The sequence below is a fragment of the Salminus brasiliensis genome, chromosome 15, assembly GCF_030463535.1.
Source record: "Salminus brasiliensis chromosome 15, fSalBra1.hap2, whole genome shotgun sequence".
In the NCBI taxonomy this organism is placed as follows: Eukaryota; Metazoa; Chordata; class Actinopteri; order Characiformes; family Bryconidae; genus Salminus; species Salminus brasiliensis.
In genome coordinates, this window is record NC_132892.1 from 4,136,681 (window position 1) to 4,151,070 (window position 14,390).

General features: G+C 44.6%; 1 protein-coding gene across 1 annotated transcript; it reads right to left on the bottom strand.

Annotated features, from left to right (window-relative positions):
• Positions 1-23: 23 nt before the first annotated feature.
• Positions 24-3,725, bottom strand: actb1 (actin, beta 1). Its single transcript, XM_072656881.1, has 6 exons — positions 3,620-3,725; positions 2,291-2,415; positions 1,915-2,154; positions 1,089-1,527; positions 822-1,003; positions 24-726 (listed from the first exon to the last, which is right to left on the bottom strand). Exons 2-6 carry the CDS (start codon positions 2,411-2,413, stop codon positions 583-585), a joined length of 1,128 nt encoding a protein of 375 aa, XP_072512982.1. The 5' UTR covers positions 2,414-2,415; positions 3,620-3,725; the 3' UTR covers positions 24-582.
• Positions 3,726-14,390: the final 10,665 nt, after the last annotated feature.

The following is a 14,390-nucleotide window of genomic DNA, read 5'->3' on the forward strand; positions in this document are numbered from 1 at the left end:
ATAAATAGGAAACACTCGAGCGGTGAGTTTTACATGTGCACATTTTATTGGGTTGAACATGTCAGTGTAGAGAGACTCCTTGGCTCACATGCCACGGGTGGTCCCCTTACCCACACACACCCCAGGGAAATTCTCCTGCAAGATCTTCACTCGAAAATGGGTAAAGCTTTTCCCTTCCATTGCATAACAAACAGAACTGGAACGAGTTTAAGGCTGAAGTACAAAAACAAAACCGGACATTGTAATAGAGTACTTAATTTACATAAGCAACACTAACAAGGTCATGTGTTCCCACTGTGACATGGGGCAAAGTGGTGGATGCAGTATTAAAACATGACACTATTTGGAATGACAAAGAAGAAAAAAACAAACCAAAAAACAAACCAAAAAGGTACATTGAGTCCTCTTGGGGAAAGCTCCTCCCCCGTAAGACACCACCCCCCATTCCAGTTTGCTCGTCCCGAGGCAGCGCGCCATACGGAGCAGAAGCCATGCCCATGTTGTCTTGTCTGAGAGGGGAAGGTTGGTCGTTCTTTTAGGATCAGCCGGCCACATGGCTGGCTGAGGTGGTTATAGTCCCATTTAGAAGCACTTCCTGTGGACGATGGAAGGGCCAGACTCATCGTACTCCTGCTTGCTGATCCACATCTGCTGGAAGGTGGACAGGGAGGCCAGGATGGAGCCACCGATCCATACAGAGTATTTACGCTCAGGAGGAGCAATGATCTACGGAGGGAAGGAGATAATTGGTTACACACCCAAAATGAAGTCGTGGTACAAAAGGGTTGCTCAAAGCCAAAAATTTAAAGAAAAGAAGTTACCTTGATCTTCATAGTTGAGGGTGCAAGGGAGGTGATCTCCTTCTGCATACGGTCAGCAATGCCAGGGTACATGGTAGTACCTCCAGACAGCACTGTGTTGGCATACAGGTCCTTACGGATGTCAACGTCGCACTTCATGATGGAGTTGAAGGTGGTCTCGTGGATACCGCAGGATTCCATTCCTATCAGAGAAATGGAAGTTTGTTAAAAGACTGAAGAGTGGTTCAACCATTTAAGTGCTTTGATTCAAGGGTTTATGAGACTCACCCAAGAAGGAAGGCTGGAAGAGGGCCTCAGGGCAGCGGAAACGCTCATTGCCAATGGTGATGACCTGACCGTCAGGCAGCTCATAGCTCTTCTCCAGAGAGGAGGAGGAAGCAGCAGTTCCCATCTCTTGCTCGAAGTCCAGGGCCACGTAGCAAAGTTTCTCCTTGATGTCACGGACAATTTCCCTCTCGGCTGTGGTGGTGAAGCTGTAGCCACGCTCGGTCAGGATCTTCATCAGGTAGTCGGTCAGATCACGCCCAGCCAAATCCAGACGGAGAATGGCATGGGGGAGAGCATAACCCTCGTAGATGGGCACGGTGTGGGTGACACCATCACCAGAGTCCATCACGATACCTGTGGTACGACCAGAAGCGTACAGGGACAGCACAGCCTGGATGGCGACGTACATGGCAGGAGTGTTGAAGGTCTCGAACATGATCTGTTGAATTTAAAAAGCCATTATTATAAACAAATCATTACACATAAGCAACAAAGACGTCAAGACGCACCTGACGTTCAAACCTGTGGTACTCTAAATTAAGGTTAGCTGCAAGAATGCAAAGTCTTACAGGCTGTTAGTAGCGCATCATGCATCAGGTGTCTAGTCAAGGAAAACCGCTCAGGGTAAAGACACTGCAATTCATGCAGTATTAAGGAACACTGAGATAAAGAGTGAAAGAACCTGTGACTTCTAAATATGAAGAAATGAATGATCAGGTCAAAGGATGGAAAACCTGAGAAGGAAGATACAGAAATGAAAATCTGAACAGAAAGGAGGAGAAGTGGAAAGCCTGCTTTCAACAATAAGCAACTGAGGCAAGCCTACCTGAGTCATCTTCTCCCTGTTGGCTTTAGGGTTGAGGGGAGCCTCTGTGAGGAGGACGGGGTGCTCCTCTGGGGCAACACGCAGCTCATTGTAGAAGGTGTGGTGCCAGATCTTCTCCATGTCATCCCAGTTAGTGACAATACCGTGCTCAATGGGGTACTTCAGAGTAAGGATACCTCTCTTGCTCTGAGCCTCATCTCCCACATAGGAATCCTTCTGTCCCATGCCGACCATGACACCCTAACAGAGACGAAAAAATAAGCTTTAGGAACTCCAACACCAGAACAAAAAAAAAAAAAAAAAAAAAAAAAAAGACAACCCAAAAACATTCATTTCAAGATTAGATTTTAAAAATTGCTGTTAAAGCAAGACATACCTGATGCCTGGGTCGGCCGACAATGGAAGGGAAGACGGCACGAGGAGCATCATCCCCGGCAAAGCCAGCTTTGCACATACCAGAGCCATTGTCAACAACCAGAGCGGCGATTTCCTCATCCATGACTGTGTAAAAAGAGAGGAGAAAGTCAGCAAAAGGTGGAAAAGCACGCCACACTTCCAGCAAGCTAATCCAACGTCGTGATCCCACACCCAGCTCAAATCCTTCATGGCGCTATTCTCATGGGTGGCCAGTAGGGGGCGCAAAGGCGCAATCCTCAAAGCCAGCGATTTGAGACAAAGGAAGTGGCAGGGCAGACTCACTATTGCCTTATAAGGCAATAAGTTCGGCCGGCTCACCAGGGCCGATTCAGCTTACAGAATGAGACCAGCACATCCAGGACCACTCCCCATTTCAACAGCCAGCCTGATGTTACACAACTCCCAGCATGCAGCATGCATTTTCCTCCCTGGGTTAAACAGCCCTGAATGAAGTGTGAGGACCATAAAACCCCACCAGTCACAGTTACCAGTCATCATCCTTTAAAAAAAATAGATTTATCTGATTTATAAGCCAAGACCCCAAAAATATGCCTGGGCTTCATTCATTCATTCAGCTTTGATCTCTGATCTGATCACTTAATCCTTAAGCTTCAACTGAGACTTATCCAATCTCACAGCCTAATTATTATTATTACTAATATTAAAGCCAGATGACATTATTAACTATTTATTATCTATTATAGCTTCCTCAACACCGCCCCCCCCCTAAAAAAGGTCCATCTGGAGGGGATGCCGGCTCTGCTCTGGAGGTGGCCACACCCACCATTGAAACGGGGAACCGAGGAATGCAGAGCCCCTTCTTAGAGGGTCAATGGCCAGCATTTGGGCTCGGTTAGCTGGTCTAACACCTTCAGGTCTCCATAGAAAGGAGAGAGAGAGGGAGAGCGCGAGCGAGCGCGCGACCCTCTGCCGTAGCCCTAAACGACTGCATGCTAGCGCGCTAGCAACTGAGGCGGCGGACTCACGAGACTACCGTAGCTAACGTTAGCGGACCCAGCTAACGGCCAACCACCTCACACCACATTTTTACATTATTGAATTTTTTTTGACTGGGGTTAAAAAAAATATGTTACACGACTTAGATAATCTGCACATTACTGTAAAAAAAATAAATAAATAAAAAATAAAGACATGCTAGGTAGATAAATATAGCTACCGCGTTAACTGAAGCCTTTGACGAAAGGTGACTCGAGTTAAAATGATTTTCAGGAATGAAAAGATGCAGGTAATGTTTTTAAAACATAAAAAAAATTAAAATGAGGCTTACCTGAGGTTTTTTTTTTTTTGTTTTAAAGATTTGCAGGGGTGGAGGGTTGGTAGCAGCTGCTCCTCTCTGGGTGCACGGAAAACTCTAAGCAGTCCGTGTACCGAGGGCTGGAGCTTTTATACCCGGCGCGGCGGCCGGCTCCTTCCATATATGGTAACGTTTCGGCATCGAGCGCTCTGATTGGCCGGCCGTCACCCAGTTGGCGTGTTTCAAGCGTATTGCTTGAAATTCAAGTTGTGAGGCGAAGCAGCGAAGCAGCGCTGCTGCGAGGAGAGGCGAGGAGACGGTGGAAATGGCACGAAATGGCACGAAATATGACAAAACTGGGCGATAAATGTGGCTAATAAGTGCCTGTGGGAATGGGAAATTAGCATTAGCATTAGCTGGTTAATAACACATAGCTATGAACGCCTGTGAATGTCCTGAGGGCAGCTTAGCATAAGGTAGCTAGCGGTAGCTAGCGGTAGCTAACGGTATCAGGTAGGTATCTAGATAGATAGCTAGGTAGCTAGGCTGGCTAGCTTAATGGTCAGCGTTATTTCGCTGGTTTAGTGTCCATATATTTAAGTAAGGTAGCTATCTAGGTAATAGTAGCCCACAGATTATATAGCTAGCTATCTAGCTACCTGGCTAGCGGGCTAGTTTATGTAACGCAGCGTTTGTTTATCATGAAGTCAAACGAAGGACTCGTCCCCTCGAAGCGTGCAGTGGGGTTTGGGGTTATTTTGAGCAAAGCTGCCTTTGCGCTGCTTTTCAGGCTTTGCAGGCTTGCAGGCTTTCAGGTGGCTCAATACAGTGCAACAAAGGCTTGCCTGCAGCATTGTCTCTCATATGGGTCAGTTTGGGGGTTGAAATACGTGGGCGTGGCCGCCTGCACCCATTTGCAGGAGGACAGGACCTACTGTCTAATGCACAGTCCATACACTGCTAATGCACTTAATGCCCGTATCCTGCTGGTGTGGTCCACACCGGCCACAGAAATTAAGCCAGGATGGGAGCTCGGGTGATGGCCAAACCTAAGCAGCGATGAAGATCACAGGAGATCTGACTTTTCTGTCATAGCTGCAAGGGTGCAATTGATTCGGCTATTGGGAATCTCTTAGGGCTGCCATACTACTGTTTCAGTAGTGGGTGTGGCCGCCTCCAGAGCAAAGCCTGTGTCTGGCTTTTTTTTAGGAGGGGGGGCGAGGCGAGGATTGGGAAGTTCAGATCGAATTAATCTGATGATGATAGATGGCTTTAAGTTAAAGCTTAAGGTTGGATGAGTTTAAGGATTGATAGCTTTAAGTTCAGAGTTGGGAGGGGATGGTCATTTGCATTCTGGCTTGACTGAATTGAGTTGATTGAAGATCAGGCATCTGATCTGGCTGTGCATTGAATTATGAGTGTGCCTGGGTCTCAACTTTCTACTCTACAACTGGTAGCTGGTGAGGTGTTTTCACTTAATTTAATACCAAGACCCCATAATTCAGTGTACATCATGAAGATGCCTGGTCTTCACAATTCGGGACAGTCGAGGCAAATCTCCTTCCTGAATGGGAGAACCTTGAACTGACCACCTGAATGTCTACTTCTAGGTAAAATTGGTGGCATGGGCTACATCGCCTGCCCGTCTACACATTGCACAGCAATAACAACCCATCGAAGGCCAGCAGAACACTCAAGAACACCACCAGAGCTTTTTCAAGGTTATGCAGTGCGTGTTGCTAAAAACGTAAACAACCGCCCAGCTTTGGAGCTGATGACTGTGTATTGAGAGATCATCGATTGTCAGGAGATCAGCAGTGCCTGTTCATTATGGCAGGCGTTCATCTTTGTTGGTGCATGTGGGCGTCGGCAGGGAGCGAGTTGATGAAGCGAGCTCTTGCCAGCAGCAGAAAATTACACAATGTTGTGTTTCTTTCTGCTGTAATATACAGTAGCAGTGTCAGTCCAATTCTCAAGCGCTTCTGCTGCTGTTGTAGTAGTTTCTGCTTTCATTCCTCCACCAAATCTGTCCAAAAAGTGGAGTGCTTAATAATAAGTCCAGGCTCTGATTTTCATGCAGAACGGCTCATTTTTCTAGACGTCAGACCGGAACGCTGAGAGAATAGCCATGTATGTCTACACCAATATGATATATCGGAGCTGGCTGACCTTTTTTTTGTAAATATATGAGAGAGAGCAGTTCTTAGATGCCGTTATTGATGACGTTACTATTTTAGCCCTTTTTTGTGTGCTTAACAAGCATACACTTGAGCAGACGGCTGTCAAATCCGCCACAGTAATAATTACCATATGAGTTTGTGCACAAGAGACGAAGAGGATTTTCAAGGGATGCTAGTCCAGACAATCCATGCCCTTAGGCTGGTCACATGAGACCCGTGCAGCCAACCAGAGCTGCTTGTCAGTTGGCTGGGCCTCAGTGTGACCCCTGCTTTACCGTAGTAGCTGGTTTTTGGTGAGGTTTCCAACTGACACATCAAACAAAAGAGGTTTAACAGTTACATCAAGCTTTTATATTAAAATATCCCTTTTTTGATGAACAATGACCAGAGCTATACATGAACCAGTGGAGCAGACGCCTTAACCTCTTGGTCTTTGTCTAAGACCACACGAGGCCTGGTGGCCGTGCTATGTGTGGAATGTCTGAAAGCAGCCTGTTAAAAATTCAGCTTCTAAATCCTGATAAATGACATAGATAAGTGGCCATGCCCAAACATGACCACAGCCCCGGACAGTCGCTGTCTGGAAGTGCTCTTCGTGAGTGCGTTATTCAAGAATTCACCTTTTAGCTTTCCTTATCCTATTTTTTGTTTTCTTTTTCTTTAACCATATCTAACAGGTATTCTTGTCTACAAGGAACCACTGCCTTTCCTAATAATACTATAAAACATATATTTTTAAGGGTGTGGCTAAAATGATGTGGCAATAAAACATAAAAACAAATAAAGAATTAAAGAATTAGACTGGGATTTCTGCCACTGCTGGAAGACCCATATGAACATACGCTTCCATACTCCTGCAGATTCAGCTACTTCCTGTGATCTTTAGCCATGCCCAAATGCAATCACTCCTTTTAGCCAATCATTAACATCTGCTTTGCGTCCCATTTTCCACACATCCAACGAGACACTCACTGCACTGCACTGTACTCTTCTCATAGTCTGAGTTCTTTCACACCCCGCAGGTATTTATAGCCTGATTGTCCTTGTTACTACAACGTTAAATTTGGTGGGATGACTCCCCAAATATAATACATATTTTAAATTCTGCGTTAAATTCTGGCCATACAATTATTAAACACGAATGCATTTCTGAAAATACAACCTAACTGATAAACAAACAGGCCTCGAGCTGTTTTCTCCGGATTTTCTGGAGGCCTTTCTGGGACTGCTAATTAATACACAGTATAAACACCAGGGTGTGTACATTAGGATGAGAATACCCTCTTTTTTTTTTTTGGTCCAAGTGAAATCCTTTCAGACGAGGATCTGTTACCCTTACCACCTTTTTGGGTCAGATGATTATTTCAATAATTTGGCCTTTAGGAGTTTCGTTTCTTCTCTGGTCCTCAAAGCAGAGGGTGTGTAAACAGCCTCTAAAAGTGAAGTGAAAAGTTTAAAGGTCAGGAATATTCTTGTTGAACTAGAGAGCTCAATGTGTGCCCAAGAAGCCATTCCATGCCCTCGACCAAAACACACTCTGCATGGCGTGGTGACTCATACACTTAAAAAGCGCACTTTAGATTCCTACCTGGGAGGGGGACATCAGCAGTAATGATGATGCTAGTCACAGAGATTACTGACTCACCCAGTGCTCATGGCCTTGTAATGAAATCACTTAAATGACCAAGGATGGGGTTGGGCTCTGTGCGTTTACTTTAGTGTGTGTGGAGGGGGGGTGTGTGTGTGTGTCTCAAGTATGATAAGTATTCCAGAATCTGGTTTTGGATGGCCTTTTCATGGCCTTCACTGTTCTGATATGGAGGCATTTCATATGAACGTGTTGGCAGTTGTGTGTATGTGTGTGTTTTTTTTTTTGGGGGGGGGTGGTCTGTATTATAGATAGATAAGTAGTGTTGGCTAGTGTCGGGCAGTGTTGATAGAACTCTAAAAACTGTATCGGATCAAAGTCTGTATTAATATCAATACTGTAACCAAGTGAATGTTCTGCTTTCTTCTCTTAACCCATAGGACCACACTGTGAAGGCCACATTTTTCGTGCCTTTCTGGCTGTAGAACGATTGAACTTGGACCCCGTGTACACCTGGTCACTTTGAGGATTATATCTAGATCAGGCTGAGCCACATAAAAACGCAACTGTAAAGTAACGCACCCAAAGGCGCATTTAAATCAGACACAAATCCGATCACTCAAACCACTTCAGGGGGTGGTCTTATCTGAGACGCGTCCGTCTCCCCAAGACGCATTCCACAACCAAAACCCCTCTCACTACGACCAAAACACCAGTAATAATTGTTGTGGCAAAATATTGACATAGTTTGATCAGATTTCAGTCTGACTGACTGGAGACACATTCGACAACTCCAGATGTAGTCTCATGAAGCATCCAGGTGTGAATAGGGTCTTACAGACACTTAGCAGAACTTAAGCCAAACTCAATCTAGACATTTGCAGTTAGCGTTGCTTTGCAAAATGGGCGTGGAAAGCTGAAAGGGTTCGGAGCTGTTAGCATACTAATGTTAGCTAACTTGCCACAAACTAAAAAAAAAACACGTAAAGTAAGTAATTATGTCTGATAACCTGCCAGACATGAACAGTTAACCACAAAGTAAATAACAACTAAGCTCAGTGTGGAAGAAACAGGACGTGGTGGAAATTTGCATTCCCTCTGTTTTGGGTCTTCAGAGCTGGGCTAACAATTGGAAAGAAGCATATTACAAAGCCTCGAATGGACTAGTTAATTTATCAACACAGCTAAAACTAAAAACTCAGTTTCCCGTCACTAATGAAGGCCTTATAAGGAGTTCTCAGGGAAAGAGAGGGAGGGCGGGAGGGAGGGAGGGAGGGAGGGAGAGGCAGATGAAACGAAGAGGATGACTCTTAGGGTCATCATACAATGAAGCAAATCCGAAACAGGAAGTTGCTCTACTTTACCAATCTGGAAACGAAAAGGGAAGCTGCACTTCCACCCCCTCCGAGCCTCCAGTGAATAGATATCATTGTTTGAATGGTTGAACCCAAGGCAGCCCTGTGCACAGCTAAATTTGCCAGTGCTAAATCAACACTGTGAGTGTTAATTCTGTACATTTGAACACCCAGCGTTACTTTAACTTTGGTTGAACACTGGCAGATCTGCTGTGTGTGCACTTTAATCCCTTGAACTATAGGGTTTGGTTTTCAAGTATTAACCCTAATGCAGAAACTATTGTGAGTTCTTTGGTAAGCCACAGGGAAGTCCCACATGGCTCTATTTTAGGGCCTATAAAGTTGAGGTTAATTATGACATTAATGTAGGTGTGAGAGTGAAGAATTCAAGTGTGGGACTACATACAGGGTCTAAAGGCTTTATCAACTTATTGTCGGTGTCAGATCAGAGCCAAAAAAACGCCCGCTGGCTTGGTTGCTACACTAGAAATGATCTCGATGACTTGAAATTCAACCTCCTTTAACTTGACAGTGGTTGTGGAGAACATTCTCCACTACTCCGGAGTAGTTCTGAGGTTTTTTACACAATATCTTACATTGCTTGACTTCGGCTTGACCCTGTACATCCTGGTAACGCTGAACATCCCACCTCCCGAAGCACACAGATCACTCAAAATGTCAGAGCGTGTATATATATATATATTTTTTAACATTCATTGTGTTAGCAGGACTATCCTTGTCTGCTCTCTGTACCTGGAAGTGAAATACGTGTGGGGTGTTGCTCACCGTCGCTCTTTTGTGTGTGATGGGATCCTGTCTCTTTAAGAGCTGTTCAGCTGATGCCCTAATATGGATATCTCTGGGCGAGTCACATGGTGCAGTGCTTCGGAATGCCCAGGTCACATGATTTGTCAAAGCGGAAATCAGAAAGAGAGTGGGATGCAGTCTCTCTCTCTCTCTCTCTCTCTCTCTCTCGCACTCTCTATTTGGCCTCCATACACCATAATGTACCTTTGATTTGGTGGTCTTTATTTTATTTATTGCATGAGCATTGCAGCAATAGTATAGACACACTGAAAGACAGTGCATCAACATGTGCACTCACACGGTTTACAACCCCACTTGCTGCCCCCACCTTCAGATCCCCCCCCCAGAACCCCCCTCCTCCAACCATCTGATCAAAGCAGTAGGCCTAGTGTAGTGTTGAACTACAATTAGCGGCGAGCAGAGAGGATTCTTCATGCAAATGTAAAACTAGGCGTAGTTAACATCTGCAAAACAGCCCGAGCAGCCTTATATGGCAAGGCTTGCTCACACAGGAACATCAGATAGACAAAACAGCCCTCAATTATGCCTTTTTTCACCTCCCTGGTGTAGTAGGCCCAAAGTGACGACCAACCCCTATAAGGCACTGAAGACAAACGTATGGGGCAGGGTTTGGGCTTGTTCCAACGTGATTGATCAGAAGCTTTACAGCCCGCGAGGGCGCCGCCCCTCAACACACATTTGCCTATGGGCAGGTGAACTGTTACCATAGCACTGACTAAAAAAGGAAGAAGGTGTACCCCAAGTGGTTCTCGCCATTTTAAGAATTTGAGAGTGTGTGACAGCATGACGGCACGTTGTCAGGAAAGCAGAATGGTAGAATGATGAGGTCCAACAAGTCAAGACTGACGGTGGTAACGCAAAGGCAGGTTAGACAGGACTGACCTTTGGCTTTAACTCCCCAGCTTACACAGAACGGAAACACCGTCCTAACAGGCCATAAATGTGGCCCTTCGGCACTCTGTGATCAGGGCGCATTCTTAAAGGAACCCTTTCCAGGTTCCAGGTAGTTATTCTTTCTGGTCTTCATAAGAACGGCCCACACCACAGCAGAAAGAGAGAGGGAGTTGTTTAAGTCTGACGTCTGACTCCGTCCCCAGCCCAACCCAACTGTGCGATTGGCTCAAACGCTGACGCCAACAGATGACTCAAGGGGACGAGGGCGTGGCCTGTCTCTGCAGTAACAGAGATACATTCAGGGCTCAGTTTCCCCTTCAGTTTCAGAATGGGTCAGCATGGCCACACGTTAAAAATGTCCAATCCACATGGTGAGCTCTGGATGCCCCCACATTTAACCAGATCAGTGCAATGCTGAGATCAGAATTGGATTGGGAAGCAAAATATTTTGATTGGGACATCCCTAATTATTATTAGCGATGTCCCAATCAATCAAAATATTTTGCCTCCTAATCCAGTCCGAGTCTCTTAATGCTGAGTATCGGCTGTTACTGATCTGATCTGATCTAATCTTTGTGTTTGAATAAATAATAATAATAATTCAGCCCCACAGTTTAGATCAGACGAGCTGCTGATTAATGGGTTCAGTAAAATCCCTTTATTTTTAGAGTCAGTTTCTATAATCAGACATTCTGGACTGAGTGATTTAGTTTAGTTATGACTTTTCTTATAGTTTTTAATATATTATATTAATATCTTAGAATCCAGTCTGACCAATCAGCTCCCAGCTCTTTCAAACACAGTCTAATCTCTTCCTGTGTGTGTGTATGAGTGTGTGTGTGTGTGTGTGTAGTGGTACACACTCTGGACTGATATCTGTGATTGTTTGTGTACTGGTATATAATAACTGGTTTTTAGTGGGTGAATGTGCTGTATGTGATTTGGGTTTCTATAGCGAGCATGTGTGTGTGTTAGCATTAGCGTTAGCCTCTACTCGGTTCTGGTAAAACAGAGCGTTTCAGTGATATGTCTGTTAATGGCACCTTCAGGACACCAGATGGCTCTCTGAACACTGTGGTTAAAAACAAAGACTCGGAACCGGATTGGGATTAAAATAGCCGATACCTGATCCATTCAAATATGCCTGCATCATAAGAATAATGCTAATAATGCTGCGGCCGTACGTGTTATATGTAATATTTCAGTTTTAAAGCAGCCAGTAGGGTATAGACTGTCTGAAATGAAATATGTGCAGAAGGTCTATAATAAGCGTATGCCTGTTTTCTGTGTTCTGGAAATGAGAAAGGGTCAACTAAAGGGAGTGAGGGAGTGCTTATCAGGCATCTGGCCGACGTTGGCTGCAGGTGTGAGCGGTTACATTTGAAAGGGAGTATCTCTAACAGACAGGATACCTGTTTATGAACTGGCAAGTCAGAAAAACAGAAGGGCACGGCCCGTATGGAAAGCAGGCCTGAAGCCGCGGTTATGGAAGAACCTACTCACATTACCTTACGTGAGATATAACAGATATTATCATTTGAATATGCTAATTTTTTTTTTGTGATATGAAAGCGTACTCTGGAGACTCTACTGTGTAGCCTGTCTGTTCTGTGATAAATTGTTAGGATTTGTTCACATTATATATTGTAATATATATAATATTTTCTTTTATTAAAATTCGTATGGAAAATATTGTATCTGAAAACGATCCCATAAAGCCACAGCATAACCTGTAGGGTGGTTTTTCCATATCCTACCAAGCATGGTGGTGCTAATTGTCAGACCATTAAAAATAAAAGTTCATATTTGTACATGCCCTAAAATGTCATACTGTGCTTAGCTTAGCTTAGCATAGTTAAAGTGCTAATAGATAGACACATAACAGTCTCGTCTACATAAAACCCCGCCCACTCGAAAAAAGCCCCAGTGAAAGCCGACCTCCAGACTCTACAGCTAATTACGGCTAGGTCCTGTGCCAGAAATCAGCATGGAGCGAACTAGGCTAAGAGCTAACGCTAGCCGACTGTCTTCTGGAGCTAAGGACACGTCAGAGGGGAACGCACCGGCTTATTTCTTTACTCGTCGGCCTCAAGTTGAAGCTAACAGGCTACAAACTCTGCAGCTTGCTAAGGACACAGCGTCACTATCCAAGTAAGGGTTCCATGACCCCGTCGCAGCGATTATGTAAACCAGCTGATAAAAGCAGAGCTTGTATTGATAGATTGATTGATTGATTGATTGATTTTCTTGCCTTCTTTAGATACCCAACAACCCAACCCACTCGTTAGATCTATCACATGCAATGCTGCCCGCGGCGAGAGAGTCAGGACGGACGCATGCGCACCCAGCCACCGCCTCGTTTCGACCTGCCGCTGATGCAACATCACCGGACGACCATGATGGCATGGCAGCATGACCTCGATCATGATCCTTGGGTTATAGTGGCAGCATCTTAGTCTGCTAGACCACTTGGAGACATCTTATATTATTATTATTATTAATAACAATAATAAATACAGTAAATAACAGGGTTGTAAATAGGCCTGGAGCTGTGGAGCTGCCTCTTTTTTGAGTCCTGAACTGCCAGAAGGCCTGGAGGGGTGGGTTCACCTCTTAATGTTCTCCTTTCTTTTCTCTCCCCCATGTGCTGAGCTGCCCCCTGCTGTCTGCTTGCCCCTGCTGCGCTCCTCCTCTCTTTCACATGTTCCATCCCGGTACCCCCAGACCAGCCACTCCACTGCCCCGCTGCCCACTGTCCTGCTCTGGGGCCTTGCATGGACTCATCCTCACCTCACTGCATGACTGTGCTTGTGACTGTTGATCTACAGGGACTCTTGGAGGTTAAACCGGAGCCGAGGGGGTTTTCCTTGCCACTGTCGCCACTGGCTTGCTTAAACAGGCTCGGACCCGGAATTCTGTGAAGTTTCTTTGAAGGTTGTGAAAAGCTTATGTTAATAAATTTGATTTGAATTTTGGATCCGATCTTGGATACATTGGATTCGTTATTAATGTCATGGTATATATATTTGTATTTTTAAATATCGTAATTAAAAAATCGCAGGACAGCAAAATATCGCAATGTCGTTTTTTCTAATATCGTACAGCCCTAGTTAAGTCCTCTGCGGTGCTTCTCTCCATGAATGGCTTGACTGTGCAAACGTCGGCGGGGGTGTGTGTGTGTGGGTCCGCCTTCACTAGTGTCCACTTGCAAATTACACATTCTCACCAGAGAGGTCGCCAAATCCCCAAAACCTACCGACTGTCGCTTTAAAATGAATATATTCCATAGTGATGCTTTAATAAAATAAAAGTATAATAAAAGCACAGTTCTTTCAGAGTTTAAATAAATAAAATTATGATTTAATTATTTAATAAATAAGAATTTTAATGGAAGTACATTACATAACCGTGCATTATAAGAAACTGAGGGGGAGGAGCCACAGACAGGGGGGTTGGGGGGGTATGTAGGGGTTGGGTAATTGGCATCCCACATCAAATTGATAAAAAGCAAAAACGTTTTTACCATGTGCAAATTACACATTCTCACCAGAGAGGTCGCCAAATCCCCAAAAACTACAGACTGTCGCTTTAAGGTAACGATATTCCATAGTGATGCTTTAATAAAATAAAAGTATAATAAAAGCACAGTTCTTTCAGAGTTTAAATAAATAAAATTATGATTTAATTATTTAATAAATAAGAATTTTTATGGAAGTACATTACATAACCGTGCATTATAAGAAAACCCCAGCAGTCCTTAGGCCTTCTCCGAGAGCACAGACAGAGGGTATTCAGAGGCCCTGAGGGACCTGAATACTGATGTCATTGAATTCCTAATGTTTGTGTGTATAACAGCCAGAGAGACGAGGAGGCAGGGACTGGGTTCGGGTTTCTATGAAAACTCTCTCCAGTCAGCGGAATGAAATTCCTGTTCTCAAGAGAGGGAGGAAAACTGCTCT

Coding starts and splice junctions, on each gene's coding strand:
- actb1 (XM_072656881.1), bottom strand. CDS start 2,413: ATGGATGAGGAAATCGCCGCTCTGGTTGTTGACAATGGCTCTGGTATG. Junction 2,155..2,290: donor TCGGCCGACCCAGGCATCAG/GTATGTCTTGCT, acceptor CGTCTCTGTTAG/GGTGTCATGGTCGGCATGGG. Junction 1,528..1,914: donor ACAGGGAGAAGATGACTCAG/GTAGGCTTGCCT, acceptor TAAATTCAACAG/ATCATGTTCGAGACCTTCAA.